The 23,893-nt window shown below is 44.5% G+C and overlaps 1 protein-coding gene across 1 annotated transcript; it reads right to left on the bottom strand.

Moving 5' to 3' along the window:
• Positions 1-1,513: 1,513 nt before the first annotated feature.
• On the bottom strand, positions 1,514-23,893 carry slc7a10a (solute carrier family 7 member 10a). Its single transcript, XM_064312064.1, has 11 exons — positions 23,618-23,893; positions 18,864-19,068; positions 17,582-17,733; positions 8,006-8,131; positions 6,429-6,582; positions 5,887-6,010; positions 4,999-5,102; positions 4,478-4,574; positions 4,098-4,247; positions 2,279-2,456; positions 1,514-1,656 (listed from the first exon to the last, which is right to left on the bottom strand). Exons 1-11 carry the CDS (start codon positions 23,787-23,789, stop codon positions 1,553-1,555), a joined length of 1,566 nt encoding a protein of 521 aa, XP_064168134.1. The 5' UTR covers positions 23,790-23,893; the 3' UTR covers positions 1,514-1,552.

Raw genomic sequence — 23,893 nt, 5'->3', positions numbered from 1 at the left:
GGAGGGGAGACCCCAATCTCCTATGGCAGTGTACTGAGACACAAACTGAATACTGAATCTTCATGCTCCAGACATTCCTCTGAGGGGGAAAAAATCCCCCAGAAACCTTTAGATGTCTCTATTGTAGCAATGGCAAAATCATTGCTATTAAGTAGACCTTTTGGTTATGATACTTCTTAATGTTACGGAGTACTGTAACACGAAAGCATAATTGTCAAAAGAAATTAACAACAAACTGCAAAAAAAAAAACTTGCACAGGAAAAATAAAAGAGTTGGAAATGTCTATAGACAGGAAGTAATGCAGGCAGGACTGTCCCATAATGCCCAGTACTTCCTGTGTCACTAGATGAGCACCAGTGAGGATGGACACTCCATTTGTGACACTGCTACGTTTTGGGCCACAAACGGCGCTGAGAGCTAGTGGGAAGTTAGCCTCTCGGCACTAGAAAATGTGATAGAAAATGTTAGAAAATATTTAGAGTCTAGTCTAGTCTAGCAAACTAGACTGTGTACATGAAAACGTAAGGGTGTATTGGTCAATGTGTTTGCTTACTATTACACCAGCCAAGACGGAAACTGTTTTTCGAGTCTCTTAACTACCTACAAACATCTATCTTGTGCGTATGCAACCAGATGCTGGATCTCTCTTGCTGTTTGCCTACTGTACACGCATGTTGACGTGGGAGTTAATTATTAATATACAGCACATATTTGTCAGTTCAGTAAAAACTACAGGTGCGAGATCTGGCACATGTTAAAAAAAAAAAAGAGTAAAATGGTTTGGACTGTGGTGGAGGATCTTCCTGTGTTCCCATTGCTTATTTTGGACTGCAATTGATATGCTTCCTTCAGAGGGTGAGGGACACACACCTGATCCCGCACTAGCGAAGACCATTCCTGGCCTCTAATAAAAACATTAAGTGAATATAAAATCAGTGGAACTCCATGACTCATGGCATACTGGAGGAAACAGGAAGACCTCAGCAGGCAACGGAAGACCTCTGAGCCAAATCTACACATCTAGGGATTACATGAGAGAATTCCCAGAACAAATTAATAGGTGATGACTTAATACATCAGGTAATAAATGAGAACATTTTTCCTTTTTTTTGTAAGGCACAGTGAAAACATAAAACCTTGGATCGATTCAAAAAGAAAATATCTTGCAAAAAAAAAAAAAATCAAATGAGGAGAAAGACAGCGGAGCAGCAAGCAGTTCCTTGGGGGGGAGGGCAGGGGGTGGGGGGGGGGTGTGGAGAGAGGGGAGCGTAGTCCTTTTGACAATGTTGTACTGTTGGCATTCGCTTGTTTTGCAACTGAGAAGGAAAATAATAAAATAAAATACTGTCTGAAAAACACACGTCTCTGCTCGCGGTGGGGAACCCGAAGCTGGACCTATCGGACGAGAGAGAGTGGACGCGTCGTCGCTGGTAAGGAGGCACCCGTTATTCTCCCTCTCGCAAGAGCTGGTGGTGATGACAAAATTTTAAAAAATTAAAAAAAAACGAAAAGTTAAAAATAAAATTTTTTTTAATTCCCTGGGACTGACACTCAAGACTCGGATTTGTCCTTCCACTCCTGCATCTTCTCTTCGGCGGGGTCCACCTGGGGGAAGACCACGAAACACAGCCTCTGTCCCACGTGAGTCACCCTCTCTGAAAAAGGACAGCCCGGGGGTTTGGGTTTCAATTGTGGGGGGGAAAAAAACTGTTTTGCATCACAAAATACAGGAACACGATTTCCCTTGATTTACATTGAGATTATACTGCAATTCTACACACAGCACAGCTTTTCTGCAAAGCTCCCTGGAATAGGAGGGTGGGTAGAGTGATGCATTGGGTCTCACAGTTGGCGAGCTGGCTTCCCCAAGCACAGTTAGTCAAAACATTTGGGTCGTGAGAATAGGCCTGGTACAAACAGAAATAAAATGAATGCATTTCCCTTTGTCCCCCACAGCGCTAGTAAAAACTGTTATTAGCTTGATTCGGGAGCCTAGCGAGGCTGTGCTGCCCTCTAGTGCAGAAGTCACAGTCTCGACTTGTAGAGCAGCCATCTCACTTACAGTGCAGGGCTTCTTTTCATTATCCCTCTTGGAAAATCTAATCGGTGCTGTATAGGTACGAGGCATGCCGCCCAACCAAGTCGTAACTTGGCGGGATGGCACGCCTGCCATCCCAAAATCTGCCCTCTACCTTACAAAGTTGCGAAGTCATAAGAAGTTCAGAATGAACCGAGAGGGTCCAGCATATGCTTGTCCAGTGTGAGAGCAGCACTCACCGACAAGATCGTAGATGCACTTTGGCTTGTCCTTCCAGTGCACCCCCAGGAAGTAAACAGGCACGCCGGTGAGCATTATGACCAGCCCCACCCCGCACACCACTGGCTCTGAGTACAGGCTGAAGCCCAGCAGGAAGGCCCAGAAGAGCAGGTAGCTGATGGGCACCATCAGGTTCACCTGTGAGGGACAGTGAGCGGACCATAAAGGCATGCACCCGGTTTCTACCGGTCTTAGCCAGAATTTGTGATGGTGGAATGTTGGCCCCCCAGTTTGTTTCCACTTCCCCAGAGTAAACACGCCTTGTACACATACAAGGCGTGTTTACAAATCAAGTTTTTTTTTTTTTTTAAAAAAAGGTCCAGGGAACTGAAATCTATTTTGAATTCTTTGTGGATGTGTTGTTTTAATACTTTTTTTTTTTTTTTGCATTCGCAAACGGCCGAGAAATATCTTTAAAAAATAAAAATAAACGTGTAAAAGCCTGAAATTGGGCTGAAATTGGCTTGCTTTCCTCCTCGGCTAAACGGCAGGTTTTCAGTGGGCGGGGTTAACTGAGTGTTAGTTATGTAACGAAAACCTTAAGGCAACTGAAATCCCTTTCAATGTGTAATATGCAAATGACGCTTCGATCCACTTGTGTGCAGATAAGGCAAGCTGCTGCACTGCAAGTTGAAAATGCCAAAGCATTGCCCCTTCTCTGGTTGCAGAGAAAGCAATACGCTTTTTTCTCTTCTCAAAAACGAAGAGACCTACAAGAAATGGGTTTTGTTTCTGGAGCCCATGGGTAAATGGTAAATGGACTGCATTTATATAGCGCTTTTATCCAAAGCGCTTTACAATTGATGCCTCTCATTCGCCAGAGCAGTTAGGGGTTAGGTGTCTTGCTCAAGGACACTTCGACACGCCCAGAGCGGGGCACTGCAATATTACAATTACCCGTACAGTTAGTATTTGAAGTGCCCATTTTTGCCCAGAACTTGGTGGATCAGTAAGTAGGCCTACCATTAGCTGGCGACAATGAAATAGCTTTCAAGCTTAGATATGTGGAATCAAAGACTTTCTTTATTCGGGCGTAACGTCCGGAGTTTGAGACTGCTATAGAGTCTAAAGTTAGTGTACCGTAGCTCAGTGTTGCAACGTTATCACACATTGAATGGTCTTCAGGTTTAACTATACGATAGTAAAGCCTAGTTTATGTTGCTTTCTTTCGTTTTGTCTGGTAGTGTAAGGTCACTGCATGGGGCAGTCTGCTCTTACCGGCTCTAACTAGGCTACGAATGTTAATGAGCGCAGGATACACACCCACCCTGTCCTTGCCTGCTAAACAGGTCACAATAATATAATAGTGTTTATTACAATTTAATGGTTTTAAAATGGGTTTCAAAACTTTACAGAAATATTAAGAAGACAATCACTTGTCACTTCTGGGGAGTATAACCACAATTCGAATCCAGTTTCCTGGACCTTGAGATGAAAAAGTCCTTCTCCACAGTTATGTAAAATTCTAAATTAGTGGTCTAAATGGCCAGTAGGGTAAAAAAAAAAATGGAAGCATTTGCATTTCACTCCACGCTTACGCTGCATTTTACCTCACCAGCACCCCCCACATTAGACACAATGGCCGCCTGCACATGCAAATGCTCAGTCTGAGTCATCAGTAACTGAAAGGGCTAAACCAGATTCACATTATTTACATATTTCCTCGATAGGGAAATAAGAAAAAAAAACGTTTTTGTTTTTAGCACTCAGCAATTTAAGTTTATTTCAGCGTTTGTAAAAAGGGAGCGGTTAAGGACAGCCGACGGTGGCAGGCAGTACCTTAATGGGCCGGTTCAGGTTGGGCTTCTTCCAGCGGTAGTAAAGCAGGCCAGCGATGGTGACCCCGTAGGAGAGGTAGTTGATGAAGGAGACGTAGTTGATCAGGTTGTGCGTCTCTCCGATGCAGAGGATGACGATGGTGGCAGTGCACTGTGGGATAGCGGGGGGGGGTGGGGGAGGAGCCGGGTGAGAACAAGGCCTGGACGAGGCTCGCAAGACGACAGACCCCCCCCCCCCGTGTGTTTTAGCCGCCGTCGGGAAGGATCTCACGGAAGAACTAACCTTTCCGTCAAGGCGTATAAATAAATAACAGGTCTGGGGTTTTTTTTTGCTAATAATAGCGCCCGTGTGAGAGAGAGCAGTGCGGGACGGGGCCTTACGCAGACCAGGAGGGCCGGGATGGGCGTGCAGCTCTTGCAGTGGATCATGGCCAGCAGGCTGGGGAGGTGTCCCTCTCTGGCTCCGGAGAAACACAGCCTGGGAACAGGGATTCGATTAAAAACCATCTGGGGCGAAACATCCAGTGTCCTCAGGTGTGTTACTGAAGCGTGTCTCTGTCCGTCCCACACAGTGTCCAGTAAGGAGTGAAGAAGGGAGGATATGGATGGGACCACGGAGGTAACTCTTGGGCTAGATAACAAGCTTCCCGAATGACGTTTTTATGGCAGTCTGTTTGTATAGCCGGAATAGCTGAAACGCTCCTGCAGAAGCACAAGGGAGGTATCTGCCTTGAAATGAGATTGCTAATACGGCACCTTAATACGTGCCACATCAGCCCTTAATCCTAATGTTTACTCGTATGAAGTAATTTCACGAACTATCATCCAAAATCTATCCATGACAGTCCCTGACAGAGGGTACATGCATGGTTAATGTCAAATGACATGAAACGATCTCTCACCTGGAGGAGGTGAAGAGGTATCCGTTGATCCCCCCGAATGTGGAAAGAGCCACAGAGATGGGCATGACGGAGGAGAACATCCCCAGCAGCTTCTCCCCGAAGGTCTGTGTGACATCGGACAGCTACGTCAGCAGCAGCACCACCAGCAGCACTGCACATTGTGAGGACTTCATACGACTGTGAGTACGTTTGTTTTTTACGCCGGATTTCATTTCCAACACAATTTTAAAATGTTTTTTTTTTCTCATCTACTAGTATTAAATTAAACCCTATAGATAATCCATTCTATAGTATACAAGCTGGGCCCTACAGCCTGGACATCAGGTTCAAGCTGGTTTAAACTTGGGCTACGTCAGTCACTGACAGTAGCGATCATCCTGCTGGGATTAGAATGTCTTATCAGAGGCTTATCAGCGAAAGCTCTCCTGTAGTACTGCGTGGCCTGTACTATACACAGCAGCACAGACAGTAGTGACTATTTCACACACTTCAGCTGAAGTGTTCATTGCAAAGGTTCTAGTGTCGGTGCCTTGGCCAATTTCAATTTTGGGCAGAAAAAGGGAGAGACACATACCACCGTATTTGGATTTTTGCATCGTCATACATCACTATGATCTCAGTCGCTCATGAAATATTTTAAAATGTTGTTGAGAGCAACAAAAAACCATTTGTTGAAACAAACGAATAACTATTTTTTTCTTATTTTAAATGTCTTACTCACATAAACGACAATGGCTAACGTTTTTTGATTTAATGGGTGGAAATGTGAGAGCTCTGGTTGCAGCGACGGCCAATAAGCACAGCCTACTCGATGCTGACAGTTGACAAGGCGGCGCGTGCTTGTCGTGTTTGCAAAGCAGAGTCCCAAAGGGGCAGCAGTTTACTCACGACTGCCACGGCATTGGAGGACAGCAGCTCCTCAGGTGACATGGAGGAGAAGTAGGCGATGTTGGTGAGGGTGTACACAAAGGTGACCAATGGAATGGAGATGTAAATGGCACGAGGTAGATTCCTGACGAAACAACGAACACGTTAATGGGGCCAACCGTGCCTCTTTCTCATGGCGGGGGGGGGGGGGGGGGGAACACTGGAACGGATGGCGCTAATGATGTCACAACCTTGACGTCTCACTCCCGACGGAGTTGGCGAAGAAACAAGATGATGGCTACCATCCAACAAATCTCTTGAATGGTAAACGGTGAACAACACAAGTGTGACATCATTACTGTGAGCTATACTCGTACACTCATTTTTACATAAATTTTTCATCTTTCAATTGACCAGTTACAGTCACAGTGGCTGTAATTGAAAGACCAACGGCAACGCAACAATGAAACGCTCCACAGTGGCTGTTGTTGTGCTCGTCTGGCAGTTGGAAGAGTGGGTGGTGCGGGGTTGGCGACCAGGGGGTTACGGCTGAGGAACCTCACCGTCGTGGGTCCACCACCTCCTCGGTCACGTAGTTGAGGAAGTTCCAGCCGCTGAAGGCGAAGGAGGCCTGCAGGAAGGCCAGGGCGATCTGCCCAACCGAGGGGGACCTCGCGAACTCGAAGGCCACCGACGGCTTCAGCCCCTCGTAGTGCCCTGAACGGGGAACGAGCAGAGTATCGGTCCATTGACCTTTGACCTCAGGCATCCTGAGAGCCTGTGTATTCTACTGCCCGTGCCCTGAGGCTACAAGTCCTGTTCTGTGCAAAGACAACTAGGCATCATCACTCTTCAGCTGAATAGAAGGGATCAAAATAGTTAAATCCACATAAAATAAGTTCATGACAAATATGGATATTCAGTAAGTTTACTGTTGTTGTTATTGTTCATTTAAGTATTGCAGTCACTGGCTTGTCCATACCATTGCTTGAAACTGGGTCCCAGGAAATACTATACATGTATTACCTGCAGTACTCGGTATTGACCACTAGATGCCACTAATGGGAACACTTCATCTTCCACCTCAACGACAGTGGGGTTTGCAATTTGGATATTTATAGTGTTAATACGCCTGCTTATTCAGGGGTAATTCATTTTTGCCTGAAGGACACTGGTATGTGGGCATAATTAACATGAAGCTATGCTGTCAGGACACAGAAAGGGAAAAGAATGCACAAGCACTCAGAAGTAAAGTCTGTTCTTTTGTTCTATTGTTAAAACTGGAAAGCAATTTCTGCATAAGAGGTTAACCTCTCCCTATTCAGTGGGATAAGAGTCAAGCAAGAAGGGGGCAATAGTAACTTCTTTGGTGTTTTTGACGGTCTGGAAGCCCTACTGTGAGGGCAAATAAAGTTGTGCAGAGGCCCCCTCAACTGACAAGTAGGTAGAGTGTTGTCCTCATAGTTTTTCTGCCTGGACCATCAGCACAATTAGTACTACAGATTATGTTCGCTATTTCATGGACATGTTGTTCTGAAGACTGTTCTTAAGAGACAATTCCCAGGCGCCCAACAACTGGAAGATCCAGTTAAACTGCAAGTCCTTGATGTAGTGATAACATGCACTGTGACCGACTGTGCCAGCCCTGACTGTTGTTCCACAGCGTGGCTCATAACTGATCGTAGCTCCACTCCAGGAGGGAGGATGCCAGTCACCAGGGTTTTTCTCTCAGAGCAAGACCGAGTCCTCTGTTCAAGTCGGGTGCCTGTGGAACAGCCGCATACTGTACAAAGTGCAGCCCCTCCAGCACAATGACTGTGAAGTTCAGCTGAGGGAATGAAAAGACCTGGCTGCTGGCTGACCCGTGCCCTCTGGGGATGCATGCGAGTCTGTTCTCTCTCAAACTGACAGTGGAAGTTCCAGAGATGAGGCAGGCTCATAAATGCAGTGCAGCAGTCAAAGTTGCGAGAAAGGTGAAACTGGGTGAAAGAAATTGGTTAAAAAAAGGTTTCTGATGATGTTTAAAAATGCTGTCGGCCAGTTTCCATGCTCTGTCTGCTGTACCACTACACTAGGAAGCACCTGCAGCCGTGCAGGGTTCAGGCTTTTTGGGAAAATGGGCAGGACAGAGGACACCCACCTTGACAGATCTGCACCAGGCCCACCACAATGATGAGTCCCAGCGCCAGCAGCTTGCCCACGGTGAACACGTCCTGGATCCTGGTGGCCCAGCGTACACTGGAGCAGTTCACCCAGGTCAGGAACACTGCCGAACACACACACACACACATGCACGCACACACACACACAGACACACACATGCACAGGTACACGTACACACACACACACACACACAGAAAGACAACACTTCATCACCAGCATCATGAATGTTAGTGCACTTTCCCTACACAAGCCATTTGACTACTTGATTAAAATACAACAGCGGTTTCAGGTCATTGTCAGCTTGATAAGAAACCTGTTTTACACGCTGGAGGCAAATTCAACTGAGTTCAAATGAGATCACAATAGAGGAGGTGCCCTGGGAAGTTTGCATAGGATGTCTCCTAAAGTCATGTGTTCTCCTACACTTCTACTGCCTGCTATTTTCCATATATTGCTTGTTAAGCGTTTCCAAGTGTCAGGGACAAATGCAGTATTCTTCCAGTATGTTCCACTGCTACTGCAGTTAACTGCCAAAAAGATCAGATTTTCCATTTTCTCCATCCCGTTCGTGCATTTTCCAGGAGACTTCGGCTGCATGTGAACAGCACACTAGCCAGGCAAACTGGAATTCTGGTTCACAGCACAGCAGCTAGTGGATTAACCAGAAAAAAAGAAAAGAAAAGAAAAGAAAGAAAAAAAACTTCAGAACCAGCCCAAACTTGCAGAAGTCGTTGAGTGCAAGATGGGATTACGGATAAATTCTTGTTGGATTACAGTTGGATTAGTCTGATGTAGCCCGTGTCGTTTTGAGCTTCAGCTCAGAATGCTGGTGAAGTTATACAGTGTTTTGGTTTTTCACGACGGGAACGTGGCCCGCCAGCACTGTTACTGTCTCACCCCCTCTTCCATGGCTTTCTACAAGCACAGCAGAGAGCTTGCCCTTCAGCCACTAAAGATGAAAACGATCATCTGGGTACACAAATATATAGTTAACTAATAAGGCAATAATAAAGCAAGTATTTCCTTTATGTATTTTAAACAGAAGTTCAGAATTATTTCACTTTTACCACATAAATCAGCACAGTAATCAACACAGGAAATGGCTGCGGTTTTTCTGAGCCTGTTCAAAATATTTAGGCTGTATATACAGTATGTCGCATAAATAATTGCATAGTTTAAATATCTACCTCCCTACTTTAGAGGGGATATGGTCTCTTATTAATCTATAATTGTAGTAGGCTAACACAACAATTAAATCCAGGGTTGAAACCAAGATGTACATACCATCACAAAACACCTTATTTCACAAACATCTTAGAGAGAAGGCTGTACATAAACGTATACATAATACTGGAATTTTGCCTTACTCAAAAATAATGTACCTTATTGTATGTACATTTTAATGCAGGAAATTCTCCCTGCCCAAAGTTCACAATATGCTATTCTGTTAAACTATTGCACAGGTACAGTAATCATCAAAAGGCAACGTCAAGTAAATAGGGATTCTGTGCTTCACATGGCACTATTCTCTATTAGTAGGCAGAATACATTGATAATAGCAGTGCAGTAGATGTCGACATTGACACAATAAATATTTTATTACAAATTATACTTAGACTGCACATATTTTTTTGTTCAGGGAAGTAATTACTTTATCTGTTCTCTACCACCCCAAAGCACTGGTCCTCTGTAACAAAAACAGGGGTGCTGCTGCACCTGACCCAAATTTCTGTAATCAGTTGAAGGTTGTCATTGCACGGTTTGAATAGTAGGTGAGACAATGTAATTACCACCCATTAATTTTAACCATCCAGTGGTTATTCCGTTTCATTTAAATTTGAGTTATAGTGAGTATACAACCAGGTCCACTTCCTTTCCTACATGAAATTAGTTATTTTTTATACAAACAAGCAAAACCCCCCCCCCCCCCAAAAAAAATAAATAATAATAAAAAAACAGCCTAACAAATGTATTTCACATTCCAGATCTCTCCATTGCTACCGGCCATTCTGTCCTACTGCTGGTGGATCAGGTACCACAAATCGCTCTCAGCTTAGATTACGCTTCCTCTGGTGCATCGATCCGATGGGTCTGGGAAAAGTAGGCCTCGGAGGTGCCGTTAATCAGCTGTTAGTGTTGGGCAGGGCGAGCGCTGTCTCACGTTCACTGAAATCAGACACATCTTCCCTCTGCTAATAACGAGAGTGGGCCAGACCACATGGCTTCCATTCATTTGCAGTAAGTCCCACCTCCATCCTAAAGGAACGGTTATATGTGCAACACACACACACACACACACATATATATATACAGTATATACAGTATATACAGTATATATATATATATATATAGGTTAATTGCATCAAGTATTAACTTCAGTCACTGGTATGACGGTAATGTAAGCCAACACTGTGCAGAGAGTAAGGAAACACCAAGTACAGCAGCACATAAGTGAGCCGTCACTTCTTTCTAAGCATGTCAAAGGGCTCAAAACATCCAGCCAAGGACAGCTCCTTTTCCTCGGTGGCATTGCTTCACGTGATGGGGACCCCGGGGTGCTCAATGGCAGGGTCTTTTTTTTATTTTATTTTATTTTTTTTATTTTTTTTTAAACCATACGGGGCGTATCTACGCGGAGGTCCGGCGTTTGGGGCCTCCGCTGCAGACAGTCTCCACGGCAGGCCGCTCCGGCGGGGCCAGGCATGCGGGGAACGGGTGGGCGGGGCGGCGGATTATTTCACCTCGTCCATCACTGTCGGGGCCCCCTCCGGGCCGCGGTGGCCCAACTGCCGCAGAAAGGGGAGCTGTCAGCCCCCAAATACAAACTGCTTCCGATGCAACCGGACAAAACAACAAGACAGGCAGGTCTTTGAAGACGCTGAGAGCTCACACTTCCCCAGATTCTTGGCAGTCGTCTCCAGAGAGCGAGAGAGAGAGAGAGGGAGAGAAAGGGAGAGAGAGAGAGAGAGAGAGAGGGAAGGAGAGGGAGAGAGAGGGAGAGAGAGAGAGAGAGGGAGAGCGAGGGGGAGAGAGAGAGAGAGAGAGAGAGAGAGAAAAAGAGAGAGAGTGAGAGAGAGGGAAAAACACCAAGCACAATGAAGCCGTCCAACAGCAGCCATTATGGGCTCAAACTGGGGCCAGCGTTCTAATTTCAGGGCAGCCTCAGCTACCCCTTGTCACTCCTCCTTGTTCGGCTTCTGTTCGGGCCCTTTTTCAGACGAAGAGCAACGCGGGTGGTGCGCTCTCTGTGTTTGAGATAGCAGCGCAGGTACACAGAGCACCACTCCATCCAGAGTGCCGGCTGAGGCTTTCTCCAGAGCCCAAGAGATTCGGCTAGCTAGCACAAACCTTGAGGACCTTTGTGAAAAATATGAACATCGCAGAATACAGTTTTCCACTATACTTAGCAATATTGACCCTCACAGGAAGAAAAAAAAGTACAGTTTACTGCTTCAAATTTTTTTTTACTATTATTGTTCATACTATTTTTTTTTTTTTCAGTTCCCATTTGTTTGTCCGAGATGCTGTTTATATTTCAGTGGCCATTTGGTTATACTGCTTGACCTAACACAGATTTTATGGGTCTCCAGTAGAATGGAGCCAGAGACATGAAAAATGTGCCCATTGCCTCTCTCTCCCAATGGCCTCTGTCCTTGACACTGAGCATTACAGAGATGGATAGGGGTAGTGACCCAGTGACTGGCATCTTTTCCAGAGGAAGGGATGGGGGGGGGGGGGCCGTACAGAACTTGTTTTTGTACACCAAGGATGTAAATACCTCTCAGGTCCTTCAAGCCATTCAGGCTTAGAAACTCTGATAGGCTTCCATTAGATACTGCATTACACACTTTGCGATACGGATAATATGGAACTCATGTGGTGCCTTGCTTTGTCCAGAGTGAGAGGGATCATGTGTAGCCTGCCTTTATGTGATACAAATGGTTACCAGTTGGGTTCTGTAACTCAATCAAGCGGTCAAATTTAATTTAAAGAATTTGTCACGGCGCACTTCACTGCATACCTTGTCCTAAACCCAGCCAAAAAGCAGGCCAGCGTTAACAAAAACTCCCTGGATGACAGGTAACCGGGAATAACTTGGGAGGAATCAGACTCAGCCGGGGGGGACGTACACCCTTCTGTGGCCAGCTCAGCGTGTAGGATCACTGGGACTAACATGGTCCAACCACTTGAGAACTGGCAGTTTGAAAGCATCCAGAGATGATTTCTTTTTTTTTTTAAATCTAAAGCACTCTAAAGCTGCATGTTTGTATGAAAGGTGCTATATAAACAGAGATGGTCTGCCGCCGTGGTCTGAAGATGCATCTCTTCAGACTTTACCGTGACTAATCCTAACACTGCTCCTCTGCAGCGTTACTCCCAACCTCAGATCACTGTCTTGCGTTGCGCGTATCCTTGCATCTTTATCTTCCAGCACTTCCATGTCACACTGTTTTCATTTGCCGCTTTTGTGTTGTACTTATACTATCTCTTTATCATATCTCACTCGCGCCACAACTTTACTGATTTTAGCCCCTGCTTACCGCGTGAACTAGACATTATGTTCACGGCTATGGATAGCCGAAACTTAATGAGAGTTGTACCGTATCGGACCTGTGCTCTGTAGTCGCTCCAGTGACCTTCGGTATGGACTTATTGTACGCCGCCTTGGATAAAAGCGTCTGCCAAATAAAGTCTAATGTAATTATTTTTACTATGACATTCCTGGGGTGGGATGGGTTGGAGTGGAGAATGTGGGAAGCAGTAGGCTCAGGCTCAGAGGTCTAGTACGTATTTTACTTATTTTACTTTGTAGTTTGTAGTTATTTTACCTGATGTTGTAGCTTGTAATGCCCCCTAGTTTGACTTAGCATAGGTTAGGTCAGAATAATGTTCACTATGTGAACTGGACTTTATGTGTTCTTGGCTATGAATAACTGTTACAAAATGAGTATTGTACCTTATCCCGTGTTGGACCCGTGTTTTGTAGTTGTTCCAGTGACCTTCGGTGTGCACTCTTGTGCAGAACGTCGACGTCACTTTGGATAAAAGCGCCTGACAAATAAATGAAATGTCTAACTACAGAATTTTGCTGCTTTGCATTACAGCAAGGTACAGTGCATTCGTTCCAGCCCATAACTCTCGAATGATTTTGCAAATATTCAGTGCTGTGAAAAAGTATTTGCCTACATATACATTTACATATTTTTTTTCACATGGGATTAATCTAATTCTCATGTGGGTTAAAGTAGTATCCCAAGTGAATCTGATGGTGAAAAGACACCAACGTTTGTTGCTTCTTTCATTTGTTTGACGTGAGATCAAACCTGCAGTCTTCTGCTGTGAAAAACGTATCGCTCTCTCGCTAAATCAACATAGTTAAAGTGATAATTAAACTCCGTAAACTTAACACAGTGAGGCTTGATTATGACCAGCCCTGCCCAAAATAAATCTCCCTTAATTTTGACCCTCACCATCAGAGTGAAGCTGCGAGCACAAAGGTTCTACAGACACATCATATGAGCCAAAGGATCAAAGGAAATTCCTGAAGAAATCCACAAAGAAAGTTGTTGGTATATTTCAGTCTGGAAAGGGGGCACAAAGTCATTTCTAATGCTTTAGGGTTCTACCAGACTATAGTGAGAGCCACAATTTTCTTAATGAAGTACATCTGGAACATTAAGTAGTGAGTCGTCCCAGGAGTGGCTGGCCTGCCAAAATCTCTCCAAGGGCACAGCGTCAGATCATCCAGGAAGCAGCAAAGAATCCTGGAACAACATCCACAGAACTGCAGGCTTCTCCTGCCTTAAGGTCACTGTTCATGACTCTACAATCAGAAAGAGGCTGGGGGAAACAATGGGATTCATGGGAGAGCAGCAAGACAAAAACGACTGCTCACTAAGAAGAACATGAATGTTCATCTCAAGTTTTCCAAGAAGCACCTGGATTATGCCCTACACTCCAAGAAGAATGTTCTATGGAGAAATTAGTCAAAAGTGCAACTTTTTAGTCAACATGAGTCCAGCTATGTCTGATAAAAACTAGGGCTGTAGCAATATGGAATTTCCTCTACCATAGTGGCATAGGTGGAGGGAAATTTCATCACAGTTGTTTTCAGTAAGAGCAAATGTTTGTTTTCAATATTTTCTTGCACAGCAATAAATAATAGGCCTATTGAAGTAATGATTACCCCATATTAACCACAGGGTACAGGACTGGTCTTACTACTTTCCCAAGTTATGCCGTCTCCTTATTCAGTCTTGACACGTTTTGGGAGAGGAACACAAGTTTGTTCACATTACTCGGGAGAACGTCACGTTTCTGCTTCGCCAGGCAGTTTTTCTAAAATTTTAACTTTTTAAGTTTTTGGAATGGCCCAAGTCAAACTCCAGACCTAAACTCAATTGAGATGTTGCAGAAGGATCTGAAATAAAAAGCAGTTCATGTTCGGAAAAAACCCGCAAGTGTAGCTGAATTAAAGCAGTGCTGCATGCAAGAGTGGGCTAATCCTCAGCCATGAGCATGACATCAGGAACTACAGGAAGTATTTAGTTGCAGTCATTGCAGATAAAGGTGGTGAACACAACTGGGTGTAAGGGGGGGGATGGGTATTGGATAACTTTGTTCATTTAATAAATTAAATATTAAAGTTCTTATTTGTTCGCGCAGGTTCCCTTCGTCGAGTGTTACACTTTGGCTGAAGATCGGAAAACATTCAGTGTCAAAAACACACAATAATATAAAGAGTATAGGGGGAATTGCTCTAGATGGTATCGAGCTGCTGATGGATCTAACAAAAATATTAATTTACAAATATCGAAATGTCAAAAATATGTTTTCTGCTGTTATTAACAGCAGTGGAATTGTGTCCTGTCCAATTCATTGTGCAATTACTACACTGGTGCAAGTCCAGTCTGAACCAGACTCAACTGGTACATGACCCTTAAAAATAGAAAGGTTCCAAAGCAAAGTTCTGCCTGGCTGTCATGGTGTCACATTACTAATTCCTCTTCTATGAAGACAGGTCACAGTTAATTCTAGATTACACATCCTTAAAGCTAAACTGTCGCTATATGAAAAAGCCTACAGACTTTTTCCCCCTCGAATAAATTTACCTGAATGTACAAATAAAAGTAATAGTACTGCTATTTGGTGGTCTGTCTCTAAGGTAAGAACACAGGCACACTGTGTGTAATACGACTTCGGGGACACGTGGTCATAACACTCATACAGTACATTCAGTAGGAGGGGGCCTGGTCACACACATGCAATAATGGTCAGCGGATCCGTAGAGAGGGGCCCCACTGAGTTTATATTACCCCCCCTTCCCCCCCCAGGCAGTGGGACTAGGAGTCTGGTGAGTCTTGCAGTTGTCCAAATTAAAGCTTTGAAAGAGCATTCCAAGCAAATGGGCTTTATCAATTGAAGTTTTTCCTTATTTTACATCATAAATTTAAGTATTATGTTTCCTTCCATTCTTGACCATTCAGATTATTAAGGTCATTCAATTCCATTCAGCTTCGCGCGAGAAAACGTCCATTTTAAACATGGACCGGTCTGGCCCTGGTTATTGGCGGTTTATTTTTGGGGACGTTCAGCCTCAAAAAGCCCCTGTGAGTCAGGGGCGGGGGGGGTCCGCGAAAACCCCCATCAATTCCAAACAATGCACAATGCAGATGGCATGCCCTCCTCCCGCTCAGGGACTCAATGGCTGGCACCATTATGTAGGCTGATGCACACTGTGTGACGGGTCAGGTGACAGGGCCGGCCTCCGCCCCACCCCCTGAAAAGTCAACCATTGATATGACAGACCTCCGGGTTTGACGTCCGGCGGACAACGGCTAGACGGGACAGCCGATCGTGATACGTCGAAATGTCGACGCCTAAAAATAGGGCCGCTTGGCCCTGTGAATGTGCCAAGACCATGGCGAGCACCCACCCCCCTACACACCTTCCTCCTGCTCGGTCTGGTTCAGACAAGCACAAGCCAGCTGACACACGATGCAGTCCAGATTAGGAATACTCCACAGTGTTACTGAACAGAGGCCAGTCATGTGACTCTTCTCTTTACTCCCAACAGACCAGTTTCTTTATTCTTACACCATTCTTTCACCCTAGTATGAAGTCCTCCCGTTTAAATCACAGCTGTAACATGCATTTTTTGCTGCCAACTGTAATTATAGACAGTCCAAGTACACCAAAGGCACAGGCCTCCATTTTTAGAAGTGATGCTGACTGTGGCCAAAAGAGGCCAAGTGGAAGGTTGCATCTTTCCTGTGACCTTATTGAATTAAAATCAGGATGTTTCAGCACATGCTTCCTATAATTAATTAGAGCAACAAATAAACGCCCTAGTTTCTGTTTTTATTGAATTACCCGAATTACAGATGAGCAACACAGTGCAAACTGAGGCGGTAAGTTGAATTTCCTTGTTTATCTTTGCTCGCTATCCAAGGAGTATTACTGAAATAATTATGACAAAACGTGTGAAAATTTTTTTAAATGCATTTGACATGTGCTATCTTGTTTTATTCCAGATTCACAGAAATGGCTGATACTTTTCCACAAAGTGAGAACGTGCAGTACTACCACTGCTGGTGATATAAGCGCGGGGGGGGGGTGGGGAGTTCTACTTGGGGACGTGGACACAGAAAAGAAAAAAAAAAGTAAAGACATGTGGTTCAACGTAGCGCAAGAGCGGGGGCGTACTCTCTTACCATTGGTTAAATCTCTTTCCATATAGTGCTAACGTATCAAATTACTGCGCATACCCTTAAAAATTTAACTCCTGCGCATCCGCACACTTTCAAAATGAGCTGATCAAAGAGACTCAGATGTTAATTGTTGCCGCTTTCATGGCTGGAAACTTAAACCCATAATGACAAAAAAAGAGCAGAAAACGGCAATGACAAGCATTCAGTAAACCAAGTAGTCTCACCGAGGAGAGGTGTACTCTAGATTGTCTAGTATATTCAGTTCCATGTCAGCTTTGGAGCTACCGTCCTTGTAAAATTACAGAAATGTATGCTAGCATTTTGGGGTAAAGTGAGGTGAGGTCTGCTATGAGTCAGAGCACAGATATGCTGTATCCTGAGCTAATGCAGTGCCCCACTCCTAGACTCGTATAGAGCAAAGTAAGGCAAGTCATAAACAAGGAAATTATATGACCGCGTGTAAGTATAGCCCCAAATCGCTAGTCATATATGTGCAGGGCATTTTGCTCCTGAAAACTGATATGTGCTAACAGGAAAAATAATTTATGAGCACATCTACTCATGCATTTGTGTGCTCCTAAACTTCTCAACTCAGGAGCACATGTTGCTCCTTGAAAAAAAATAAGTTGGCATAGATCTCTGATGTGTGTGGTTAGTTTCGAAATATTTGCTATGTCGATGCTGCTGACTAGTGTAGATACTTCTACCAGTTTCCATTCCTCCAGAATGAAAAAAAATAAAACTTTTCAGTTTAAATGCTAAAGAGTGTATACATACTGTATGTCCCATTACAAGCGTCACCATGACGTTTCAGCCCAGTTCAGCTCCTCAGCGGTACTCACATATGCAGGTCGTGGACAGCATGCGGGTGGCCATGTAAGGTGGAAGGCAGTTTGGGAAGATGGGCTGCAGGACATAGTTGGAGAAGGTGAGGGCGATGACAGCCAGGGTGGTGGGGTACATGATGAGCACTGCACTCCACAGCAGGAGAAACCTGAGGGGGGGGGAGGGGGGGGAGGTCAGAGGTCAAGGGGTCGTCACTCGTAACTCATCTAGTGCCATGTCGGAAGGTGCAGTGATCAATCTTCAGACCTGATGGATTTATGTGTACGGAGACAGCGGGTCTCTGTCTCGACCAGTTAAATCATGCAAACCAACCCCAAAAGGGGGCAAAGAGACATGCATGTACAGAATGGCATCAATATTCAAACAATCCTCATCCTTTTTGTATGTTTCTCCTATTGATAATGCATCTTGGAGGCTTATAATGTGTAATGGAAGGATATAGAGGTGACGGTGCACTCTAGTCCATATATAGTACTTCAAGAGCTGTTAATAGGGAAATAACTCATGCTGGCATAAGTGTGCAGCATGTCTCCCAAAATTAGGGTCCAATAACAGAGCTGTCTGCTCCAAGTTATCTGATCAAATTTACAAGCGTCAACGATCAAGATTTTCACACCAGTTATTTTTGGACATGCACCCCTGAGTTTACTAACAAATCTTTTCATTTTTTTTTTTCATATCCGAAAATAAACTGCCATCACATTAGCTACATCATGTACATGAGAGCATTTCCCTGTTGACTCTCGGTTTCCAGTTTCCATCTCCATGACAGCAGGATTATTGGCTGTCATCTGACGCGGAAGACCCACCTATTCTTGGAATTCAAGAATTCATCTTTGAAGTCATCTTGTGTTTTCCTTTTCCTACCTGCAAGTATTCATTTTCTTTTTAACTAAAAATAATTCATAGTAATTACTTTAGGATTGTTAGAGAGCATGCTTTATGGTTTCATATGGATGATAGCTGTTCTGACTCAGTGATTTTGTTTTATGAATTATTATGTACTCTGTATTACATTCTTGAATATTATTTGTATTTGTATTATGGCTTGAGGTTGGCATGGATTAATTTGCATTATGTACTTTATTGGAATTGCACTTGGTGTTCTAGGAATGTTGGTCATATAACTAGGGGAGATGCACTTTGACTTTCTTGCGCTGCAAGTTGCTCTGATTAAAGTGATGTCATTTAATGTAAAATACCCAGGAGCGCTAAGGATCCCGTGTTTTCCCTCCATTTTGATTTTTCTGCGAATAAGATGAAAGAAACAGTACTCACCCCACCAGGCCTCCAAATATCTCTGTCACATAGGAGTAGTCTCCGCCCGATTTGGGGATGGTCACCCCCAGCTCGGCGTAGCAGAGGGAACCCAGGGCAGATATTCCCCCTCCCAGCACCCACACGATCAGCGCCAGGCCCACCGAGCCGGAATGTTCCAGAACCCCCTTTGGGGAAATGAAGATTCCGGAACCTATGATGTTACCTGCGGAACGGGACGTAAAGCGATTGAGAGGACGGGCTGCGAACATTCATCGTGCCACCTTTGTTGTTGGACGTGATTTAAGGTGTCGGGTTGGTCTACAGTCCTTTAGACACATGTGGCAGACATTATAGACTCAGCCCACTCATGCCATGCCATGTCATGGCTGCATTTGACATTACTTCTGACAGACAGCTGAAAAGCTCTTAAATCTCGTAAGAAGTCTGTCTCTGATGCCAATATGTCTGCTGGCCACACATTCCCTTGATCTTATCATTATCACAATACAGTTGGTACAATGGTAGAATGGCGACCAGGTGTGAGAGATTGGGAACCATTCAAGTCAACAGACGTGCTAATTCAATCACAACAGGATGGCCAATACACTATGGCCTAATTGATAGATGTTACAAGGACCGACTACATCCGTCTTGGTATGTGTATTCAACACTACTGATCAAAGCTTCGAAAACAAATAAGAAGCAGCCTCTGGAAAGGTTCGTGGTTCAGTTTGACTCTGCTGAATCCAAGGTGTCATTCGTGCGCTTTGTCACTGCCGGTATTGGAAATAAACTTTGCACTTTTTCATCACGTTCGAGAGACGTCCTTTTTTCCTTACAATCTCGTATCACTGAAGTGTGAGGTTTATTACATACGTCCATAAAACAATACAGGTAATTATGGGCAGCGATTTAAGTCGGTATGTGTTATGTGTCTGTAATGCACAGCTATACATAACTGCAGTAATTGTTCTGTAATATTGCCAGGCAGGGTTTCTGAATTATAGATTTTTCTGCTGCCGGCCTCGGATCTCAGGAGCCTCTCCTGCAGAGTTGTAGGATGATGTCACTTGTTTGTTTTTTGATATTGTTGTTCACACAGTGTGACGCTCAGGGAGGCTGGCCCGGAGACCAATGGAGAGTGGTTACATTCCAAACGCTACGCGAGGACACGCAGAAATAGCACTGAGAGGATCGCACACACGCTGGGGTTTGACTCTGCCCCCTCGTCCCCGTTCTCTCCTGTTGAACTGCAACACACCCTTGGCAAGGCGGTGCTCTTTCTGCCTAATTGAGGGGAACGGGCCCACTGCTGTGGAGGGGACTGCACACATTGTGGCACGTTGAGATGCAATCTCCGGGAGGCATTTGGGAAGGGGGGGGGGGGGGGGCGAGGGGGAGTTGGTGGGCATTCATAAAGAACTCCAGAGGACAGTGAGAGAGGAACTTCAGCTCAGGACAGGCCCCCCTGTTCCCCGGGCCTACAATTTTGTGAAAAGGCCTAATTATGTCCCAGCACGGTTGAGCGGTGTCTGTGTGTTACCCTCACTGTAAAAGTGGGGGGCCATAGCATGCCCCCGCAGACTCGGGCACTGGCAGGAATGCACTGAAGCGGCTGATAGGCACTGGCCTGGCTTACATAACCGGGTATGAATAATTTACCCACAGCCAGGGCCTCGCAGGCAAGGACTGAAGCCATCTTCAGCCACTTACTTTATTGGTAGGCCTTTCATAATGGTTCTTTTGCAATATTTTGGGTTTTTTTTTGGGAGGGGGGGGGGTTTCTGCTACGTGACTGCAGATGTCGGGGTGAACAGCTAAGTATAAACCAGCACTGAGACCAGTGCTGTGGGATAATTTATAGAAAAATAAACACGGATTGAGCGCGTCCAATTAAAACACTCTCCGGTTACTTTTTGTTCATCAATTTTTTTTTTTTGTTTTTGTTTTTAAGTGCAGCTGGTCTCTGTTGGGGGGGCTGGAGCGAGTCCCGCACACCGCTGTACGCTAGCATTCCGGGACACGGAATCTTCAGCTGTCCCAAACACGTGGAAGAACCCCCGACAGGGGATCCTGTCTCTTTGACTCTCACCAGCTTCAAATCAAGGAAATCAACCAGGTGGAACGAGATCCAACAATGCATTTGTAATTAACAGCGCAGCGGCGGCGAGCACTGCAAGATCCAAACGACACGGTTTTAAACGTGTTATGTAACCTCGTACGCGAGCTCAGCAGCAGGTGGGCCAGCGAGGAACCGCTGAATCCAGCAGCCCCATATCTCCTTCCGAAGAGTGAAGCAGTCAGAAAGCCAGCCTTAGAAATAATGCATTGATGTGCACGCACTCAGTTGAAGGAGGTGGCTACCAGACTACGACATGAAGCAATTCGTAAACTCTGTTTCTAGGAAGGTACTATACAAATTTACTTTATTAAAACAAGACCAGGTTAAAACCTAGTATATGGCTGGACCTAACACATGTGATCCGGCCGACCAATGGTGTAACTTCATAACTCGGCCGACCAATGGTGTAACTTCATCACTCAGGCAGTCAGTCAGTTAGTCACTCACAGACATTTGCGTTTGTAGGGCTGTCACGTGATTTGTTGCGGTCCAGCCAAAAAATCATGTGTCTAAAAACCACATGTGAACACCCAACATGTGAAGAGTACACATGTGAACCATAAAAATAATCCCACTTATAGGATGAGAGCATGAAAAGGTAACCTATGCTATTTCAAGTCACATGTATTGTGTTAACATGTGAAAATTGTAATTCACATTCACAAAAAGTCAATCGTGAAAATCTGGAATTTCACATGATTTCATGTCACGTGATTTGTTCTTGAATTTGGAAATTTTCACACCTGAGGGAAAAAAAACTAAGACATGCAAAAAATGTATCGTTCACATGTGACTTCTTTTCACATGTGAGAATATTAAATTTACATGTGAAGTTGCGATTTTCACGTGAAAAGTCAAATTTCACGTGATTTGTTTCCGTAAGGCAAACTTTCCCTAGCTGTATTAATAGCAACAACAAAAAAGTTGCTAAGGAATTATAACAAATACGATTTCAATGAACTTTTCTGCACGCCCCAACTTGTGGACTGTGCCTACCTGCGACAGGTGGACACTGAAGCGCTGCCCTGAGTCAGCCTGTATCATTGCCATCTGTGTCAACAACCTGAAAGCCATGGCGCTCCGGGCCTTCAGCCAGTGGTCGCTACGGACCGGGAGCTCACGTCACTTTTTTTTTTTTTTTTGTTGACCCGACAACATTGACCTAAAATTGCCAAACAGCTGTTGCCCAAAGATTCCAGCCCTCACTGGGCACAATCACTAGAAACCCCTCCTTGACACTGTTGTCCACAAGGCTTTTCTCCACCAAGAGAAAGGACGATTCAAGCTTCTCCTCACCTGATCCTCTTCCTGACTGGCAGGATTAAATACACACACACACACACACACACACACACATACCTCACTTCTGAAACAAAACTGTTGACACTACAGGCCAGTCACTTTTTTAAGGTAGACAAGTCTTGACAGATACTTGCGTTTTTTTAATATCTGTTCTCCAGATGTATCTGTTGCTTGGATGACAAAACTCTACGCAAAAAATGGCATGTGGGCTACTTCATCTCCACCCTACAGTGAAAGATGGCTGTTATGTTACTATAATATACTTTCAATTTGTATTCATTTCTTCCCAGTGCGCTCGCAGGTTTTGATTCTGTAATACGACATGTTTTTCTAAAAACTATTTTGCACGTAATATTGTTACATTAAGTGTATGTTGTCGATTTTTAGAAAATATCATTTTAATCCAAATGTACTGTCTAAATTATAGAAGAACCGAAATAGTACATATATCTGCAGCGAAGACGTATTTCCTTCCACGATGCCGGACCTACTAATTTTTCATCCACAGCCATAGTTATGCCGAAGTATTTGAGCATGTGCAATCAGGAACATATCTGGCGATTTACATATCTTTATCTTAACCATCAAGGCATGCAGTTTCCCGCGATTGACGTAGTAATGACAGCGTCAACGCAACGCACTTCTATTTGAACGTAATAATATTCGTCCGTTCGTTCTTTTGAGCACTTTGAACATCAGAGATTTACTTGTGTTTCTTCGGCCACGTAATCATTGCGTTGCCGTTGCCTATTCTGTATGATGCAAGCCAGAGGTGGGTCTTCATCTGCCACCGGGAGAGGAGAGTGTTCTCTGAATGACCATCCGCTTGCTGTTGCTTAGGCAGGTCGGGGGTCTCAGTATGCTGTACGATAACGATAACGTGCGGAAGTTAGCTATGTGTCTATGACCAGTTGCTCTGGCGAAATAATTACTGTTTCCCCCTGTCTTTCTTGGTCTCGCAACGGAATCTTTGCATGTTTTCATCGGCGAGTGGTTAGTTGAGATGTATTTTTCAACAAATTATGGTAATGTAAATCGTGTACATTTTTGTGATACCGTCATAACAGTCATACTGTAAAGTTATCGCTGAACATTTCCATCATTGTGTTATCCAAGTTTATGACCGTGTCACGTCATGATGGATGAAAGCTAGCGTTATAGTCAATCAGGTTTATCGTCCAGGCTCATAAAATATTGTCAATAATACGCTGCAGATGTTCACAGACCAGTATTTGGGGAAAACTTTTTTTTTTAAATCGCAACTGTGTTGTAAACCAACAACAAAACTCACTGATTTAACAAGTAGCATTTTTTCCCTATGAGTGCCATAAAGCTGTCATAATCTTACCTATGATGATGGCACAGGCGCTCAGTAGTCCAATTTCTTTTTTAAGGGTAACTCTTTCTGGAATCTGGTCATGCTTGTTGTTTCCATCTTTTGTCATCTTCTGTTGCGCCCCTGGCTCCTGCTTAACGGAGTTACTTCTGTTCCGCGTAGCTCCATCCATTTCTGTGACCATTTAAAAGGCTTGCTCAGATCCCACTCTTGAACTCATATACTGCATTGATGCACGGTGAATAGCACACGCATGCGCCACTCTGCCGCTGTTCGGGGTAGAATGTT

The sequence above is a fragment of the Anguilla rostrata genome, chromosome 16 (genome assembly GCF_018555375.3).
Source record: "Anguilla rostrata isolate EN2019 chromosome 16, ASM1855537v3, whole genome shotgun sequence".
Taxonomy (NCBI): domain Eukaryota; kingdom Metazoa; phylum Chordata; class Actinopteri; order Anguilliformes; family Anguillidae; genus Anguilla; species Anguilla rostrata.
Note: the sequence above shows the minus strand (reverse complement) of the source record. Positions and strands in the feature narration are given on the sequence as shown.